General features: G+C 40.2%; 1 protein-coding gene across 5 annotated transcripts in view; it reads left to right on the plus strand.

The window, feature by feature from the left end:
- Nucleotides 1-21,006, plus strand: part of LOC149156835 (ras-related protein RABC1-like) — a 385,206-nt gene that overhangs the window by 144,856 nt on the left and 219,344 nt on the right. For all 5 annotated transcript variants that reach the window (XM_089445298.1, XM_089445296.1, XM_089445297.1 and 2 more), the window contains exon 4: nt 16,879-16,944. In XM_089445298.1, the coding sequence (XP_089301424.1) occupies nt 16,879-16,944 (66 nt within the window). The remainder of the gene's footprint in view (nt 1-16,878; nt 16,945-21,006) is intronic.

Raw genomic sequence — 21,006 nt, forward strand, 5'->3', positions numbered from 1 at the left:
GAGAACGACTTGGTGTTGTTCAGAGACCCTCTGATGAGGGTCAAGTATGATATACTGAGCTCTGGGAGCGCCAGGGGGGGCGCAGGGTACTTCTTGAAGCGACATATGACCACAGGGTGACTCATCATCCCTTGTTGGTACACTTTGTATAGGATAAAAGGTTCAACCTTCCCCTTTGACACCCCGTGGCAACTATGGAACAAGATGATTAGTTCTCCTGTGGGCCAGGATGATTCGTTCTCCATGGCGACTATGGAACAGGATGATTAGTTCTCCTGTGGGCCAGGATGATTCGTTCTCCGTGGCGACTATGGAATAGGATGATTAGTTCTCTTGTGGACCTGGATAATGTGTTGTCCATGGCGATTGTGGACAAGATGATTCGCTCTCCTGTGGACAGGATGATTGGCTCTCTTGTGGACAAGATGATTCGTTCTCTTGTGGGACAAGATGATTCGCTCTCTTGTGGGATAGGATGATTCGCTCTCCTGTGGACAGGATGATTCGCTCTCCTGTGGACAAGATGATTCGCTCTCTTGTGGGACAGGATGATTCGCTCTCCTGTGGACAAGATGATTCGCTCTCTTGTGGGACAGGATGATTCGCTCTCCTGTGGATAGGATGATTAGTTCTCTGCCGAATTATTGAAGATAAAAGAAGATTTGATCAAAAGATTTCCCCATATTGGGGTTTGTCCCTGGCTAGCTGCCACATTTTTTGTCTCTTGTCTTGGCTTGTTTTCTGTTGATCGTTTAATGTTCTATCTGCACTTTACTTATGTACATGTGATTGCTAACCTGTGGATAATAATAAGAAAGATAAGTAAATTGCTCTAAGCATACAACATACCATAATTTAGCAGTCTAGCAGGATGGGAGGAAGACGAAGGTCCAGCAAGACAGGAGGAATGATCTGAAATTGATCTAAGACAAATGATTAAGGTATTACAGACTCATGTGCATGAATGTGCCTATGTTACTTTATGCAACGGATCGATAAGATTGCAAAATACACAGAGACTGAAGCAGTTAGAGAAAACATAACAGGCAAACATGTAAACACAACAAGTTTAATAAGGAGTTCACCCAATACTCCTGGGCTACGTTTCCTGGTCCATCCTTTAGTGGTGGCCTCTCTATTATGTTTTCAAAAGCAGAGTTTTTACAACAGTGAGCTCGATTTGAGTCTCACACAACAGATATGAATCAACAAGACTGTACTTGGATCCCCCAAGTCTCTGGAGTACACAGAATCTACTTACTGAAACTTGACCTTTATTGGTCACAGTAGTATGAGCCCAATCTGAGACTCATTCATGACAGGCATATTCAGAGAAGTTCGCTTGAACCTCTCAAGCCTTCTCTGGAGTACACAGACTCTCTGACTCTCTCTGGCTCTGTCTGGCTCGATGTTGCCTTTGCTTCTGTAGGTCAGCTCGGCTCCTTCTTTCTGCTCTTAGCTTTTTGCGTCTAACTAACTCTCTTTTCTGCTTGCTTGCTTTGTCTCTGTCAGTTCGTGGCTTTAAAGCCATTGGCTTCCTGACTGTTTGTTTCCGCTTCTCGACTTTCTGGTTTCCCTGCCTCTGTCCGTCTGAATCCCTCTGTTCGGCATAATCATCACTGTATAACGCCTCACAGGGAGGTGGCCACCTATTCTGTAACGGATGAGTGTGTCAGGTTCACTGGAAATGTTTGAATGACCGTTTTGTCCGTTAACTCCAAGAATGCCCGCGAAATACGAATCTCCGCCAACGCATCGTCCATATCGGACTTCAAATCTTATATAACTCTCCCTGTTTACCCCGTCGAATCTGGTCATCCATCGGATCGCATCTCTGTCGTCGATTTGGGGCTTCCAGATCCAACGATCATCGTCCATATCAGGTGGATAAGTAACATGACATTTACCCGTCCGATGTGAGTGGTTTTCTCTCTCTTCCGCTAGACGCGTGGCAATCAATGTGTGGCATGGGGCGGGACTCGGTTGAAACTGCTTACAGCCCCGAGCCCTTCCAATATCCTGCTAGTTTTGTGGAATCCCGCTCCGTCGAACCGAATTAATTACTCTTCCGCATTTCATAATATTTTGGGTTCGGGCGCTCGGGGCTTTTCCTTCTCTGAGGGGTTTGCCCTGCCATATGCGATTAGTGACTTGTCGCATATTAGAAACTGCCCCTGTTTCTCGAATTAACCTCTGGTTTTGCCAATTTGCACCAGCACGCGTTACCATGGGCCAACGGTCTGCGTGCTTGACTGAGGGTCCTCATTGCTCTGCACTGATCACAAATTGCCATTGTCACGAGAATATCTCTGATAAACGTGACCTTAATAAGACTTTGAGACTTTGGCATGATTTTTAAGACTTCATGAAAACTTAGAGAGTGTTCTAGGATCCAATTCGGATCATGGCCTTCCCATTGAAAAAGCTTTTGGACCACCAAAAGTTGATTTTTTTTAAAGCATCAATCAAGTGAGGGTATAAATTCCTCGCTTGTCCAATTTCTATTCATCTTGCACTGCTTGGTTTTGAACCTTTGAGCCCAATCTTGAGGTACTCAACATCCCCTCTGCGTGTTGTTCTTACCATCCTGTCCAGAACTGTATCTTTCTGCAATTCATTGAGATATTCAGGTAACAGATCATCAATAGAAGGCAATTGGCTCTGCTCTTCGGGATCTTCAATTAATGAAGGTTCAAACAGTCTCAAGATATCTACGTTAACAACTGAATAGATGTGCATGTAAGCTGGAAAATCAAGGCGAAAAGCATTCTCACCAATCTTCTCAAGTATCCTGAAGGGTCAATACCGTATTGGCTTCAGCTTCTTACCCTCACCTTGCATTCTGTCTTTGCTGATATACAGCCAGACTTGATCACCAACTTGGAAACTATGCTCAATCCGATGCTTATCATGCCTTGCCTTGTACTTGGCTGGGCTCTTTTCCAGCTGTTCCTGTACTGTCTGGTGAATCTCTTAGATTTGTTCAATGAACTTGGTTGCCTTGTCCACATCACTGTGTCCTTCAACCACTATGTCTTTACCAAAGACAAAATCCAAAGGAGACCTTGGTGTGAAACCAAAACAGGTCTCAAAAAGAGATTTCTGTGTAGAAGAATGTTTAGCTCGGTTGTAAGCATGTTGCACATAGCCTAGGTGTTCATCCCAAAGCTTGGGATGCTTGCTGCAATAGCCTCTGAGCAACTGGATCACTGTCCTGTTGACCACTTCTGTTTGGGCATTTGTTTGTGGATGAAAGGCTGTGCTCTTCTTTAGCCTGGTGTCCATCAATTCCCACAGACTTGACGAAAATTTCCCAACAAATCGGGAATCTCGATCTGATACAATGGAAGTGGGTAATCCAAAATGAACACATACATGCTGAAAGAAGAACTTTGCTGTTTGTTCAGCTGTAATCTGTTTGTTACAAGGTATTAAAATACACATTTTGCTGAACCTATCCACAATAACATATAAATAGTCATGACCTTTTCTAGATTTAGGCAATCCCCCAATAAAGTCTATGGAAACACTTTCCCAAGGATGAGAAGGAACTGGTAGTGGAGTGTACAAGCCTAGTTTTCTATTGCTGGGCTTGCTTTTAACACACATGGTACACCCTCTTACATATCTAGAAACCGTTTCATGCATTTTTGGCCAATAACAAAATATTTGCTATTGTGCAACTGTTTTACTTACACCAAAGTGACCTGATATTAGAGAAGTCTGTGCTTCTCGAATTATCTTTACTCTTTCAATTTGAGGAATGCATAACTTTCCAAAATGATACAAGAGTTGGTCCTTAACATGATAATCCAATTCTTCTACTTGTTTGCCGTGACTTAAAGTTGCATATACATCTTTAAAATCTATATTTTGAGCATACTGTTCAATGTAGCTTTCATGCAATATTGAATTATGCTTAAGTATAGTGAATGCATTTCTGATTGGTCTGGACAACATATCTGCAACTTTATTGTGTATGCCCTTTTTATATCTGATGACAAGATGAAACTGTTGTAGAAAACCCATCCATCTATAGTGTCTCGATTGCTGCAACTTAGTTTGTGAGTGTAAATATTGAAGTGGTTGATGATCAGTATGTATAACTGTCTCTTTGCCCATTAGATAATGTTTCCACTTTTTCACACTCTGTACTAATGCATATAATTCCTTATCATATGTGGGATAATTAACTACTGCAGAATTAAATGTCTCAGAATGATAACATATGGGTTTACCGTGCTGCATCAACACTGCTCCCATGGCATAGTCATTGGCATCGGTTTCAATCTCGAATGGTCTTTGAAGATCAGGCAATGCTAGTACTGGTGTTGTACTAATATTTTCTTTTAAGGTGTCGAAGGCTTTTTGCTATTTTCCTCCCCATTGAAACGCCTTGTTCAATCCTGTTAAAGCATGTAAGGGAGCTGCAATTAAGGAAAATTTAGAAATAAACTTTCTCCAATACTGTGTTGCTCCTAGGAAGCTTCTAACTTCAGAACAGATTTGGGTTTAGGCCAGTTTACAATGACTGCAACCTTAGAGGGATCTATCTTCAATTCACCACCCCCTACAATATGACCCAAATAATTCAAAGATGTTTTGCCAAATTCACATTTTGAGAGTTTAACATAAAGATTTTCTCTTTTCAAAACATCTAGAGTCTGCTTTACATGCTTCAAGTGTTCTTCCAATGTTTTACTAAACATAAGAATGTCATCTAAATATACAATGACAAAATCATCAATAAAAGGTCTGAGTATATCATTCATTACTCTCATGAAAGTAGCAAGAGAATTAGTTAAGCCAAAAGGCATAACTAACCACTAATACAATCCTTCTTTGTTTTGAAAGCAGTCTTCCATGCATCTTGCTCTGCAACTCTAACCTGATGGTAGCCACTATGCAAGTCCAATTTGGAAAAATAAACAGCTTCTTTCAACTGATCTAGTAGATCATCTATGTGAGGAAGGGGATAACGATTTTTGATCGTTATCTTATTCAGTGCTCGGTAATCAATGCACATTCTCCATGAGCCATCTTTCTTTCTCACCAATACAATTGGAGATCCACATGGTGACGTGCTAGGTCTTATGAACCCTTTCTCGAGCAACTCTTGTACTTGCTTCTTGATTTCTGCATTTTCTAAAGTGGACAACCCGTACATTTCGATGATAGGCAATGGAGTATCTTGTTGCAAATTAATATCATGTACTATTTCCTTTTGGGTGGCAGACCTTTAGGTTCTTGAAATAGTATATCATATTTTGAAACAACTTTTTCTAAATCAGCTTGCTGTTTAGCATTACAGCGTTCAAATACATTGGTTTTATCAGGTTTTCTTTCCTTTACAACCATCAATAATTTTTTTTTTGCATGAATTTACAATTCTTTTCATCTGCCCTGAGTTTATGAGAGTATAATTATCCTTGAGTTTATGAGATCTTACAATATATTCAATTTCATCTTTAACGAGCTGATACTTGTTTTCTGCCCTATAGAAAATAACTTTTCTATCATACAAGTAAGGACTTCCTAAAACAAATCCACATATGTCCAAGGGAACAATATCTAACTCAACCTCATCTACAAATGCTGACCCAAAAGAAAACCTAAGTTTACATTGTCTAGTCACTTGTAGCTTTGTTTTATCACATAACCAACCTAATGGATATGGTTTCTTGTGAGGTGTGGTTAGTAATCCCAACTTCTTTACAATTGCTTCAGAAATTAAATTTACTTGTGAGCCACTATCAAAGAAAGTATCAATCTTTTGATGCTTGGAAATAACTCTAATATGAAAAAGCTCATGCCTTTTCCTCTCATTTTCTTCATTATCAGTAGATTGTGCAGAATTACTAATAGATGCTTCAAAATTTTTACCTTTTATACCTGTGGCTGTGATTGTTGTTTCATCCCTTGACTCTGACCCCAAATCTTTTTGAATAGCTGTAGCAGTCTTCTTCTTTTTGCCATTGTACCTCTTGGGTTTCAGCTCTGGATGCAGAATCCAACGGTATTCATCATCATGCCCATCCTTCTTGCAGTGAGTGCATGAAGGTTTGGTTTTTTGTACAACATTTGCCTTCCTCTCTTTCCATTTCTGCTTTCTCTTTTCTTTATTCTTTCTTGCAGTGGGTTTTGATGATCCCCCAACTTTTGGGTTCACATTCTTGCCTCTAGCCTCTAGATGTGTAGCCTGAATAGATACCTCATCTATGCTAGTGGGATTAAACATGAGAATGGTATGCTTTAAATAGTTGTGTAGACCACCTATATACTTTAACAAAGTTTCAGGTGAGTCTAAAGAAATTCCTAGAATCAAAGCTCTTTTCCTAAATTCTTGGGTGTAACTTTGTACACTTTGCCCTTTCAATTGTCGAAGAGTTTGCCAACTCATCATGGCTTGCTGCATATAAGCTAGTGGATAGAATTTTTTTTTAATTGCAGAAACAAATTCACTCCAGACAGAAAGAATTTTACCATGCTTCTTCATGTCAGCTTGTGTCTTGCCTTCCCACCATACCAAGGCAGTGCCTCCAAGGCGTAGGGTGGCCAGTTGAATCTTACTATTTTTTGAATCAATGCTTTGCACCCTGCAATACACATCAATCTGTCTAATCCAATTATCCATCATATATTGGCAAATCAAATTTAACATCTAATTTAATCAAAGATGTCTTCCTTTTATTTTCAGGGCTATCAGGAGGTGTGGGAAGCTTTTCTTCTTTCCCTTTGCCTTTAGAATGGTCATGGAGGAGAGATTCTTCTGCTACTTTATCTTGTTTGGAGTTTGATGAATCTTCATCTCTACCTTTCTTAAATTCTCTATACATTTCCTCTACCATGGCTCTCATGGTCATGAAACTATCCATGAACTGGGGGTCTGATTCCAAGGGACTTTTTTCGGCCATTTTCCTCTTAGGATAAACTCTTCCAATTTTTGGGTTAGTTTCAACCAACTCTCCTTCTCCTAATTTAAGATTTGATCTAGTTAGCATTCAAGAAAAAAAATCAAGCACAAGCTTGTCTAACCTTAGCAACCTAGAGGTCTGATACCACTTGATCTGAAATTGATCTAAGACAATCAATTAAGGTATGACAGACTCATGTGCATGGATGTGCCTATGTTACTTTATGAAACAGATCGATAAGATTGCGGAATACACAGACACTGAAGCAGTGATAGAAAACATAACAGGCAAACATGTAAACACAAGAAGTTTAATAAGGAGTTCACCTAATACTCTTGGGCTACGTCTCCTAGTCCAACCTTCAGTGGTGGCCTCTCTATTATGTTTTCAAAAGCAGAGTTTTTACAACAGTGAGCTTGATTTGAGTCTCACACAGCAGATATGAATCAGTAAGATTGTACGTGGATCCCCCAAGTCTCTGGAGTACACAGACTCTACTTACTGAAACTCGACCTCTATTGGTCACAGTAGTATGAGCCCAATCTGAGACTCATACATGACAGGCATATGCAGAGGAGTTCGCTTGAACCTCTCAAGCCTTCTCTAGAGTACACAGACTGTCTGACTCTCTTTGGCTCTGTCTGGCTCGATGCTGCCTTTGCTTCTGTAGGTCAACTCGGCTCTTTCTGTCTGCTCTTAGCTTTCTGCGTCTAACTAACTCTCTTTTTTGCCTGCTTGCTCTGTCTCTGTCAATTTGTGGCTTTAAAGCCATCGACTTCCTGACTGTTTGTTTCCGCTTCTCGGCTTTCTGGTTTCCCTGCCTCTGTCCGTCTGAATCCCTCTGTTCGACGTAATCATCATTGTATAACGCCTCACAGGGAGGTGGCCACCTATTTTGTAACGGATGAGTGTGTTAGGTTCACTGGAAATGTTTGAATGACTTTTTTGTCCGTTAACTCCAAGAATGCCCGCGAAATACGAATCTCTGCCAACACATCGTCCATATCGGACTTCAAATCTTATATAACTTTGCCTGTTTACCCCGTCGAATTCGGTCATCCATTGGATCGCGTCTCCGCCGTCGATCTGGGGCCTCCAGATCCAACGATCATCATCCATATCAGGCGGATAAGTAACATGACGTTTACCCGTCCGATGTGAGCGGTTTTCTCTCTCTTCCACCGGATGCATGGCAATCGATGTGTGGCATCGGACGGGACTTGGTTGAAACCGCTTACTGCCTCGAGCCCTTCCGATATCTTGCCGGTTTTGTGGAATCCCGCTTCGTCAGAACCAAATTAATTACTTTTCCGCATTTCATAATATTTCGGGTCTGGGTGCTCGGGTCTTTTCCTTCTCTGAGGGGTTTGCCCTGTGATATGTGATTAGCGACTTGTCGCTAATCGCATATTAGAAAATGCCCCCGTTTCTCGAATTAACCTCTAGTTTTGCCCATTTGCGCCAGCGCGCGTTACCATGGGCCAACGGTCTGCGCGCTTGATTGAGGGTGTTCGTTGCTCCGCACTGATCACAAATTGCCATTGTCACGAGGATATCTCTGATAAGCTTGACCTTTATAAGACTTTGAGACATTGGCATGATTTTTAAGACTTTATGAAAACTTAGAGAGTGTTCGAGGATCCAATTCGGATCAAGGAAGCCGACGGACGAGCAACTCTGTTGATCGGGCTAACCTATGAAAGGCTCAGACTAGCGATGAATTAATCAGGTACATAACACAACCTGAAGAACAGAAGTCAATGGTTAGATTATCTCATCCAAGGAGGCTTATTGTTTAAAGGCAACAAGTTGTGCATTCCCAAATGTTCTATGAGGGAAAACATAATAAAGGAGAAACATAGTGGAGGATTATCTGGTCACTTTGGACAAGATAAAACCTTTGCTCAGGTGAATGCTTTTTATTATTGGCCAAAAATGCAAACTGATGTTAAGAGATTTGTTGAGAAGTGCAGAATATGTCAGCATGCTAAGGGGAGAAGTCAAAATACAGGATTGTATCATCCATTGCCAATACTAGACCGACCATGGGATGCAGTGAGCATGGATTTTTTTTTGGATTACCAAAAACTCAAAGAGGGAATGATTCCATTTATGTTGTGGTAGATAGATTTTCCAAGATGGCACATTTCATTGCTTGTAAGAAGACTAGTGATGCAACACATATAGCTAATCTATTTTTTTCAGAAATTGTAAAATTACATGGATTGCCTATAAGTATTGTGTCTGATAGAGATACAAAGTTTGTAGGACATTTCCAGAGAACTCTTTGGAAGAAACTAGGAGCTAACCTCAGTTTCAATTTAGCATACCACCCTCAAACAGATGGACAGACCGAAGTAGTAAACAGGAGCTTGGGAAACATATTGAGAAGTTTAGTGTATCAAAATCCTAAACAGTGGGATTTAGCACTAGCTCAGGCTGAATTTGCTTATAATGACACTCCAAACCGAAGTATTGGAATGAGTCCATTTCAGATTGTTTTTGGAATGAATCCAAGAGGTGTGTATGAGCTCAGAAATTTGGGTAAATAGGAGACAAGAAGTGCAAAAGCTGAAGAGTTTGCAGAATAGATGCAAAGACTTCAAGAAGATGTCAAAGGCAGATTGCAAGAAAGTAGTGGTAAATACAAACAAAGAGTGGATATGAAAAGAAGAGAGAAAGAATTCCAAGTGGGAGATTTAGTGATGGTATATTTGAGAAAAGAAAGATTTCCTGCTAAGACTTACAATAAACTGAAAATGAAAAAGATAGGACCATGTAGAATTGTAAGAAAGTTTTCAGCTAATGCATATGAAATTGAATTGCCAGAAGGGATTGGAATATCACCTATTTTCAATATTGCAGATTTGTATCCATGCAAAGGGACAGAGACAGAGCTACAGGAGGAAACTATAGAAGATGAAGTTCAAACCTTGAACTGGGAAGAACAAATGCCAAGGGCCGTTAAGAAAGAAGTGGAAGTTGTTTTGGAGAAAAGAGTATCCAAAAGAACCAGAGGACAGACTTATTTTCAATATCTAGTCAAATGGAAAGGACAACCAGTGGAGGATGCTAGCTGGTTAACAACAGCCGAGTTGCAAAAGTATGGAGTAAGCCCTGAAAGTCTGAAGGATGATTCTTTTCTTCCCCAGGAGTCTGATGTAGGAGCATTTGGACTTAGCCAACAATGTGAAAGTTTGTTCACATGTTGTGGCTAAACAAGTTGAATTTCACTGACCTGAGTGGTCAAAAGTCAGTTTTTACTGAGAGAGTTGGATCTCTCAAGAAATGAGTTGTGTTTCATTATTGTAATAAGTAGAAATTGTCTAGATTCAAAGATAAGTTGTTAGCATAGGTGTGTGATATAGCTGGAAAATAGTGATTTGACTGTTAGATTGTTTAAGAATAGGGATTGAGTTGTTAGATAGGATGGGATTGATAAAATGAAGAAAAATGTAATGTAAAAGGATTGGCAAAGAGGAAGAAGGATTGAGGAAGCACGAGTCACGTAATAGAGCGAGGATTTTATATTGAAACAGGGGTCTTTTAATCGCTGTAATCGAGCCCAAGGCCGAGACTCTGTAACCATTTTTTATTATGAATAATTGATGCGTGTGTATGATTATATATTGATGCTGCATGTGATTATACATCAGATCTGTGGAATCCCTCATTTGCCTTTGTTTCTTTGTATTCGGGACGGAGTTGAATATTTCTCTGTTTTCATGTTCTACGATATAAAACACAGAGTTAACAAAAATCACAATGTTTTGTATTATTAACAGTGCTGAGTGCTTAAGATCTCAACCATTGGATCCCCTATATTGCATCGCAAATATGTGTTACACAGGGTCGGTTCGCAGGTCTTAAGAAGTTGCGACGTGTGATCGTCGAAATCTCGCATCGCAGGGAAGGCTTGTGTGTTATCAGAACCCCGGGTGTGGAAACACTGCGATATGCGATTGTGACATATCACATCGCAACATTTCATTGAAAAGGGAGTGGGACTGGAATATTGAGGAATTGCGATATGCGATGGAAGTGGGACCACTAACCATATCGCATCGCAACACTCTGTTTGTATGTATCGAAACTTGAATACTTGCCCAAAGCGACTTGCGATTGTGATAAAATATCTGGACCATTAGATCTAAATGTGCTATGATCTACGATGAATCATGAACGGTTCCATTTAAAAGGGGAAATAGCATTTGGGCTTTTACAATGGAGACCCGATCATAGAAGAAAAGGTTGGAATGTAAGGGAAATCATAAACGTGGGGCCGATTGTTGAGATTTCTCAAAAGAATTGATTCCTGCGTCACAACATTTTGAAGAACAACAACTCTTGCTATCAGTTTGCCTGCATTGCAACTCTTCAATTTCTTCACCACCTTAACGAGCTTAGACTTTATGAAATCTTAGGCATTGGAGATTCGAACAATAGACTGGGAAGAGGAATCCTTAACTTCTCTCGATGGTTTTCTTCACAAACATAGAATGCAACTCTGAAAATGAGGAAATGGGTTGTTAAAAGATGACACAAGAATCCACTTTTTTCGAATGGTCATCCAGTCCCTTGTAGATTTTCCTATCGAATACCTAGTCAAGATTTCAATAATATCTCATTGTTGGCTAAGTCTCCCTTCTTCTAGGGCTGTATATTTTTTGGAGAGTGGAACATATGAACTATAGGAGGTAAAGTCTTGCTACCGGAAGGTTGTGTCATGTGTTTTGGGCGTGGAATCAACTCTCAAGGGGGCGCACTCCATTTCTTGGCATAACCATGAATTATGGAGTTATTTTTTAGGAGTCGAAAGTCATCATTGCACCTTTTTGTTTTTGTTGTTGTTTTAGATGAATTGAAGGGGACTGTGTTCTATCTCACAAGTTGAGTGAGTGTGGTTTGATGATGATACAAGGACTGTGGTGACGATGGAACCTGTGCTTCCATTCCCTGGGCAGCGTACATCATAAACAAATGTTGAGGTGCCATTCTGGGGATTGATAATTGCACATGCACTGATTTGTGCTGGCTGTCATTAATTATCATGTTCTATCTTCCAATATGATCAATGTACATTTAAGTTTTTGAATGAGAAATGTCCATTCGGTAGGAGTTGTCACTTAATGGCTATTGCATTTAATTTTTGAAGTTGCTATTGAAAAATACAAGTTTATTTGGAGACTGTTAGTGCATGTGGAAGCCTTAAAAGCAATGTACAATGAATAAACTTATAAAAATCACCCACAGTGGGGAACATTGTGGCAAAAGTCATTTGCATATCAGGGTTTATCTATTGAGACGATGGCTAGACTTGAAGATGCATTAAAGTTAGTGCATATCCTAATTCATTCCGCTTTTGATGGGATGGTAAAAGTTAGCAAAGAAACTCTTTTTGATATTCAAACTTATTTGCAAAATGCACAAGAAAAAATAGATTTCTTGCAGCTCGAATGACAACTTCAACAAGATGAGTTACATAAGCTTAGTCATCATTTTGAACCTGTTTCTATTCAGAACATTGAAACAGACTCTCATAAACAACAAGTCAATAACGTTGAAGTTCATTCAGATTCAGGGCCCAATGAAGGAGCAGAGTTACATACAGATGTAGAAATTCAGCCTGCACTTCCCAAGTCAGTTATCAGAGCTTGGGAAGAGCTTGTCCACAACAAGCACAGAACAGGTCTTGGATATGATAAGAAGGTGTCCTTTCATATTCCAGACTACTCAAAGCCTATCAAATTTCAGAGTGTTGGGTTTCTTCGTGGCCGTTCACCTTCACCTATTCCAGATTCTGCTCCTCCACATTTGCAGTCAAAAGTTGTTAAATGCCAACATTGTGACCGAGTTGGCCATATGAAAGATCATTGTTTTGATCTTCATCCATGTGAGCACTGTCATAAAACCACTCACTCTTCACACAGATGCTTCAAAAACAAGCCTCTTGCAAGAACAAAGATTCATCTTGAGACTTGGATGGATCGCTTCTTGGCAATGGGCTTTAACAGCCAAGAAGATATTTCAGTCATATGTCAGAGCTTGTTCTAGAGTATTGAACAATCTTCATCCATGTGAGCACTGTCATAAAACCACTCACTCTTCACACAGATGCTTCAAAAACAAGCCTCTTGCAAGAACAAAGATTCATCTTGAGACTTGGATGGATCGCTTCTTGGCAATGGGCTTTAACAGCCAAGAAGATATTTCAGTCATATGTCAGAGCTTGTTCTAGAGTATTGAACAATCTTGCAGTTGAGTTTTCCCCATCATTTCACCTTGTATTTGACAGGGGGGGAAGTGATGGTCATCAACAAGCTTCAAAGCCACATCAAGCGAGCCTAAGCCACAACCTCCCATACCAGATTCAGAGTTGTAGCCAGAGACAAAGATGCCCTTGAGCATGCCTTCGATTGATGATCAGCCTTAAACCATCTGTGTGAGCTTGAGACATCTCTTCAAAGAAATGGGGACACTTCCTCTAGCAGAAGACTTCAGCTTCTTGCCAGTTTTGGAAGAGTTCTAGGAATTGAATTAAGTATTCCATAGTTGGTGGTCATCCTTAAACCATCACAGGCAGAGACCTCCCTTTTCAGGTTGAGGTTCTCCTTTTTATGCGGGGTGAGACCTCCCTTTCAAGGTTGAAGGTTTCCCTCTTCAAAACATGAGGAGCATTTCCTCTAGCAGAAGACCTCAGCTTCATGCCAGATTTGGAAGAGTTCCAGGAATTGCACTAAGCGTTCCAGTGTTGGTGGTCATCCTTAAACCACCCCCTTTATGCCAACATTTCAGAGAGCACATTCAGCCTAGTGCTGCCATGCATTTTTTGCACATTCTCTTTTTGGACTCATACATACCCTTTCGACTTAAGGGGGGGAATGTTGGACACCTAATCCTCTATGGGTTGGTGTGGAATGTGAACAACCATCAGAGTCCAAGAGACGTTGGAATATGGAATCCAATGGTCACTCCCACGTATTATAAATGTGTATCATTGTTAATAAGATAGGCATCTCAATGTTTATCATTCATATTCTGTGTTTGCCATGTATGTGTTTAACAATCTTTCTGCCCCAACAACTGCTGCAGAAAACTGCGTCTCACCAGCGCTTCCTCACATTGAGGCTCAACACTGCTCCCTCTGCCACAACAAAATTTCGATCTAGAAGCCCTTCCTCTCTGTCGACTCACTTAGAGAGAGACTGCCTTGAAAACAACCCTCCTGGCTTGGACTGTGAAAACCCCTCTAGGGATTCGAATTGCTGCCTTTTGCAGCTATTTTGATCTCCTCTTCTGCTCAACGCTAGGTTCTCTGGCATTGTTCTTCTTGCTTCACCTGCACTTCTTTGATACCATGTGAGAATTCCTTAAACTGGAATCCCTACTACAACAACTGATGATATTTCTCCTACTTGTTAGATTTACATGAACAAGTTATTTGCAGTTTCCTACAACAAACATCGAAATACATACACTGCAACCTACACCATTAAAATAATATGCCGAAACAAGAAACAAAACAATAGAGAAACATACAACACAAATGACAGAATTGTTTTTGGATAAACGTCCCCAGAAAAGCCCAATGCGGGAAAACTTGTGCAACAACGTTGAGTGTTTTATTATTATGCAATAGTAAATTTGAATACAATCACTGAATGCTCTCCTGGCAATCCAATTATAGAGAAATGTCACTGACAGAAGGATAAGTGAGATTATCTCACCCTATCACTGGAAATCCTGGCTGATCCAGCCCTTGAGTGAATAGCCCCTGGCTGCCTCTGCGCAGTGTCTACGTCAACCCAACGTCTCACTATCTAGGAACTGCGTCACTCTTCTTGGCTGCTCGATTTGCCTTTGGAAATCTGACCTCTACTCTCCCAGTGTCACATCTCGGAATCAACCACAGAAATCGATCTCCTAGCAGATTTTCAGACTTCCTCTTAGCTTCTACGCTGCCTCTGCGTCAACCTATGCTAGTTCTATGTGGGCTTGCGTAGCTCTGCGTCAGCCTCTCTGGCTCTGCGCTGCCACTGTTGGATCTCCCTCTGGCTTCTTTGCTGAGTATTCTTCGACTGGGAAGAATTCCCTTCATACACTATCCCTGCGCCTCACTGCAAAAGCTCACTTCGAATCTCTCTCTAGCAGCTATTTTGCTTCAGAAATTCGATCTTCTGAACTATCTCTGTGTGTGTTCTCCAAGTGCCCATCAAACCTTCTCTTATAGTCCTCTCGTTAATCAATCAACGACCCAAATTAGATTCTAATCAATGACTAGGATCATGTTGACTTGATTTCCACCTTCTTCTAGAAGTTACACCCACAATTTAAATTAATACACATTAATTATTTTAATTTCCTAGTTTAGACTTAGGGTCCCATTAAAAATAATTATTTATTATAATAAAACTGTCTCCGGGTGGAATTTCCCAAAACGATTTCTGGGTATCGAAGAATGCATGTGTCTAAGCCTCCCAACAATTTTTGAGACTTAGAGCACATCTGATGCTACCAGAAATCAACATTGTTAATACCTTAAAAGTGGTAGCAAACATTGTGAAAAATTGGTTACTTGATTCCTACTGCAGCAACTGATGTTAATTCTTCTAATTGTTAATTTGATTGAACAATTTACTTGTTGTGTGCTACGAAAAATATCGAATTAAATACATTGCAACCTACACAAATAAAAAATTGCGGAAATTAAATACAACATAGGAGAGAAATAATTGTCACACACATCTACACAGTTATTTTTGGACAAATATCCTTGGAAAAACCGGTGCAGCGGCTGAGGGTTTGTATTATTAAGTAGTAGTAAATTTGAGTATACTTCATTGGATGCCCAACTGGCTATCAGATACAGAGAGAAATTGGGCAAAAATAATAGTGAGATGATTTCACCCTATCACTGGAAGAACCGACACTGATCTGCACTGGAGATGAGCCTTTGCGCAATTCTGCATCACTGTAGGTCTCACACCCCAGCTTTTGGTTTTGGAACTCGACTTCCTCAGCAGAATTTCGATCTCCCTCTGAAACTTTGTGCTGCCACAACGTAGCTCTATGTGGACCTGCGTCAGCTTCTCTGGACGTCTCTCTACCCTCTCTGCCTTGTACTCTCTGGTCCAGGAAAACTTCCCTCTGGATACTATCCCTGCCCCTCACTGCAAGAAATCACTTCGAATCTCTCTTTGGCCACTGCTGCGCTGCTCTCTTCAGAAATTCGATCTCTGATCTCTTACTCGATTTCTTTTCCAAATGGCCATCAAGCCTCCTCTTATAATCCTTCAGTTGAGAACCAACGGCCCAGATTATATTCTAATCAATGGCTTAGATCATTTTGTTTTGATCCCCGTCTTCTTATAGAAGTTTCACCCATAGGTTGATTAATACCCTTTAATTATTTTAATTTCCTAAGTTTAGACTTATGCACCCATTAAAAATAATTAATTATTTTAATAAAACTATCTCCGGGTGGAATTTCGCCAAACGTTTTCTGGGTATTGTGGAACACGTGTCCAAGCCTTCCTGCAAATTTGGAGGCTTAGAGCACATCCAATGCTAGCAGAAATCAACAAACATTACTCACGGCATAAGTAATATTGCTCTTCCATAATTCACATCGATTCTCCTATTTTAAAGCCAACTGATTTCTAATTTTCTATGAGAGACATTGTCCTCCATATAAATGAAATATCACATCATAAATATTTGATTGTGTGAAATTCTATAGTTTCAATCTTCCTTGTAGATAATTACTACAATGCACGCCATATGATAAGGAATACATAAGTCAAGCCATAACTGTTTATTGTTAATTTAAGTAATCACTATTAAAATTTTTGGAGTGTTCAAGGCTTGGAATTTGATTATGTAACCTAGTATATTGATGCTATATGATGAGATATGAAGGCTCAAACTATGTATTTGACCACCATCTCATTCATCTTGTTCACAGCTGGCCAAGAACGTTTCAGAACTTTGACCAGTGCATACTATCGAGGAGCACAAGGTGTTATTTTGGGTAAGTGGTATTTGTGGCTTTATCTATTAACTTTTGTAATTTTTTATTTTTATATAAATGTTGGCATGTGTTTTACTTTATTTCCTTCCAAGTTTAGGGTGATAAGGTATATGACACAAGTCTGACATCTAGTTAAGGAAAAGAATGAGATGTACACAGGAAACCCAACATATGAAAAAGGTTCCACTGCACCCTTCAATAATATTGACAGATAACTTGTTACTTGAATGTGACCAGCACATCTTATACAAGGGTACAAGTTGTCATTCTGGGTTTGTGGCATTTGTGGCTTTAGCTATTAACTTTTTTTTTTTCTTTAAATGTTAGCATTTGTTTTTCTTTATTTCCTTTTTACTTTTCCGAGTTAGAGTGATAGGATTTATGATGCAAGTCCAAAATCCAGTGAAGGAAATCAATGACATGTAAACAAGAAACCCAATATATGAGAAGGGTGCCACTACATCCTTAATAATAAGAACCATAGCATGTTCTTCTGTAATGTTTGAGGATGTACCTTTGATAAATATTGACTTGTTAAGCCTTCTAAATTGTCCTAGGATCTCATTCACTCAAATCTGGAAATTGCACTAATAGACCACCATATTTCATGCAAGTTTTGCAACAGCCATAGCATTTTCTTCTTTTGTAATGTTTGGAGATGTTCCTTTGATAAATATTGACTTGTTAAAGCCTTCTAAATTGTCCTAGAACCTCATTCACTCAAATCTAGATGTTGCAGTAATATACTTATTCTCACCTTGACTATTATATCTTAGTGGTGGTAATGTGAGTAGCTAGATGGGTGTCCTTAGACTTGATCTCTTCTTTCCTTGGGAATCCTTGAAGCTACAAGGGAAGCCTCCTTCGTGTAAGATCTGTCCTTCGTGGCCATGAATTCAAACTTCAAATGTTGATATCAAACACTAATAATAATAGTTCATTGCTTATCACGCTAATGCATCCCCATGCATGATGTATGCCTGACTTTGTATGCTTTGAGCATCTTGCGTTCACATTAGGTTTGGATAAATGGAAATTATCCCTTCAATGAAACTTGTGATAAGTATTTAATACTGTTGTCTATGGGATTTTACTGGTGCACAATAAACATTTCATTGATACTTCAAAGTGTCACTGATAATTCATGTTTACAATAATGTTTTCCATGCATTCTGTTCTATAATCAAACTTTAATGACATTGATGCATGCCTCGTGGATATTGGACCTGTTCACTGTTTATGAGTTTTGAATTCTTCTTTGAATCATAAGACAGGACAATATTTTGGGTATATGAAGTGGTTTCTTAATGTTTATTGTAGACTTAATTTATACCTATTGATCTGATCTGACCACTACTCGTGTTAGTGCTTCTCTCTACTACCATTTGATTTGCATGATAATGATGATAATAATTGATTTTCACATTGATAGATGGATGGTTTTCTTGCAAGCATAATTTGTGTGGCTAGTGTTGAAGTTTCTAAGTCTACTTAGTTAGAAACCCTCCATGCACTTTATCTGATTTATTCCTACCTACTTTTTATTTTACTTAACAAGTTATTTACAACATAAATACTGAAAAATAAACACTAGTGCATGCTCAACATATTACAGATCAACAACTAAAGGAAATAGAAACAATCACACCATATGACACCATTATTTTTGGACCAATGTCCCCGGAAAAACCCAATGTGGGAAAATGTTAAAATTGGCAACTAGGGCCAAACTTCATGTGGGTTATCTTATTTATGGCAGCTGATATTTTTCTTGGATCCCTCTCATCGAGAGGTGTAGGATTGATCTAAAGATCATCCGATTCCGATAAGTATTCATGGAGTTAAGAATTTATTTGCGTTATAAGACAATTTGTCAAGGTTGGCCAAGAACCAAATAAACCCCACATGTGCTCAACGTTTTAGTATAAATAGAGGTGGCCTTCAAGTCATTTCAACACACTTGGGATCTCTTCCTCTCTCTACTTGTCTCTGGGTTTTAGTAGGAGGAGAGATCCTAAGGAATAACGTGGCCCTGATCCAAGAGGGCAGAAAGCCGGAACTACTGGAAAAGCCAAAACTGCTAGAAAAGTTGGAAAAGCAGGAAAAGCCAGAACTGCCAGAAAAGCTGGAAAGCAGGAAAAGCCGGAACTGCCAAAATTGCCGAAACTGTCGGAAAAGCCGGAAAAGACGGAACTGCCGGAAAATCTGGCAAAGTCGGAAACGCCAGAAAAGCCGGAACTGCCAGGACTGCTGGAAACAATTGGAATTTCCGGCACTACCAGAACTGCCGAAATAGCTGGAGCATCTGTCTCCGAAGGAGAGCAGGATGCAAGGGACAACTAACTAACATTGGGACAGTTGTATGGTACTTAGCAGCAAATACACCATGCATGCAATGTTATAGCTAGCATGCAAGGGATAACTAGCATGCAACAACAAGCATGCTAAGGACAACAAGCATGCTAGGGACAACAAGCAAGCAAGGGACAACAAGCAAGCAAGGTGCAACAAACACATAGATCAGGATGGCAACATGGTGCAGCGATGGCACATAATGCAGTACAGTGATGGGTATAGTCATGATTAATGAAGCATGATGAGATGCAGCATAGTGATGATGGGTGCAGCATGGTGCAGCGTAGTGAGGTGCAACATGATGACGAAATGCAGCACAACGATAGGTGAAGGAGTCACCTTGGAGAATTAGTTGAAGCAGCATGTCTTCAACTGATCTCATGTATCATCTTCTTAGAGATGATCTATGCTCTTATCTAGATAAGTCAAAGTGTTGACTTCTATTGTAAACATACTATCTCTCTCTCTCTCTCTACTGAACTATTGAAGAACATATAACAAGAATTGATCAAGGGTTTCCCCACATTGGGGTTTGTCCCTAGCTAGCGCCACATCTTGTGTCCTCTTGTCTTAGCTTGTCTTCTGCGATTTATGTTTATGTTCTATCTGTAGTTTACTTTAATGCTGATGTGATTGCAAATCTGGAAAAGATATGGAGCTTACTGTGAAAATTGAAATAAATTGCTCTAAGCATAGAACATACCTAAAATTAACAGAAAACCGGTGCAACTATCTGAGAGTTTTCTTATTAAGCAATATTAGAGTACAATCTGGGTGCCAAAACTGGCCTACCCAACAGAGAATTTCCTTGGTAGTAATACCTCTTAGTTTCTGACAAATCTCCTGGCTAAAGCCTCGGATAATCCTCCTGGCACCTTCTCAGCACCAATTTGCCCCAGAAACCCCAACATCAGCCTCTCTCTGGACTGTGTCAGCCCCTCTCTGCCTAGCGCTGGCTCTGCGTCACCCCGGATGGGTTTGCATTAGCCTTAGGAGGCCCTGCGTCAGCCCTCTAGCCCTCTGCGTCATCAACGCTGGCCTCTCTGAGGCTTTGCGCAACTCCCGGCTGCCTTTGCGTGGCCCTGCGTGAGCCCTGGCTGGCTCTACGTCACTCTCCCCGGCTACTGCATTGCTCTCATGGCACTATCTCAGCCTCTCTGTCTCTCTGTACTCAATGCCCCTCAGCTACAACTCCCGATCACTAATTCTATCTCTTATAGCAAACCCCGCTCTAGAGAATAGAATGACTGATCACTCTGGTGTGTTCCCTAAGTGACCCTCAAGCCGCCTCTTATACTTTTCCTGTTGACATATCAACGACCGAGATTAAGTCCCTAATCAACGACTAAGATTAGATCTGGCTTGATCAATGTCTTTTGGACCATTCTAACACAGTTTCATATTATTCCACATTAATATTTTATTTTCCCTAAGTTTAGACTTAGGGACTCCATTAAAAATATTCATTATTTTAATATCTCCTGAATTGTTTAGAATCTGCCGAAACCCTTTCCAGGTATTGGAGATCTCATGTGCCCCAACCTCTCCACCAAATTTTGTGGCTAGAGCACATTCGATGCTACCCCAAATCAACACTCCCTCTTGGCGAGGACTATGCTCTAGCAATACTCCTCACTAAGTATTACTCTGATCATCTGGCACCGGTCCCTGTGTTGATGCTAGGCCTGCTGCCCACCATCCTCTGCA

The sequence above is a fragment of the Pinus tabuliformis genome, chromosome 9, assembly GCF_031772625.1.
Source record: "Pinus tabuliformis cultivar Carrire ecotype Pingquan chromosome 9, CPIR1, whole genome shotgun sequence".
NCBI classification, from domain to species: domain Eukaryota; kingdom Viridiplantae; phylum Streptophyta; class Pinopsida; order Pinales; family Pinaceae; genus Pinus; species Pinus tabuliformis.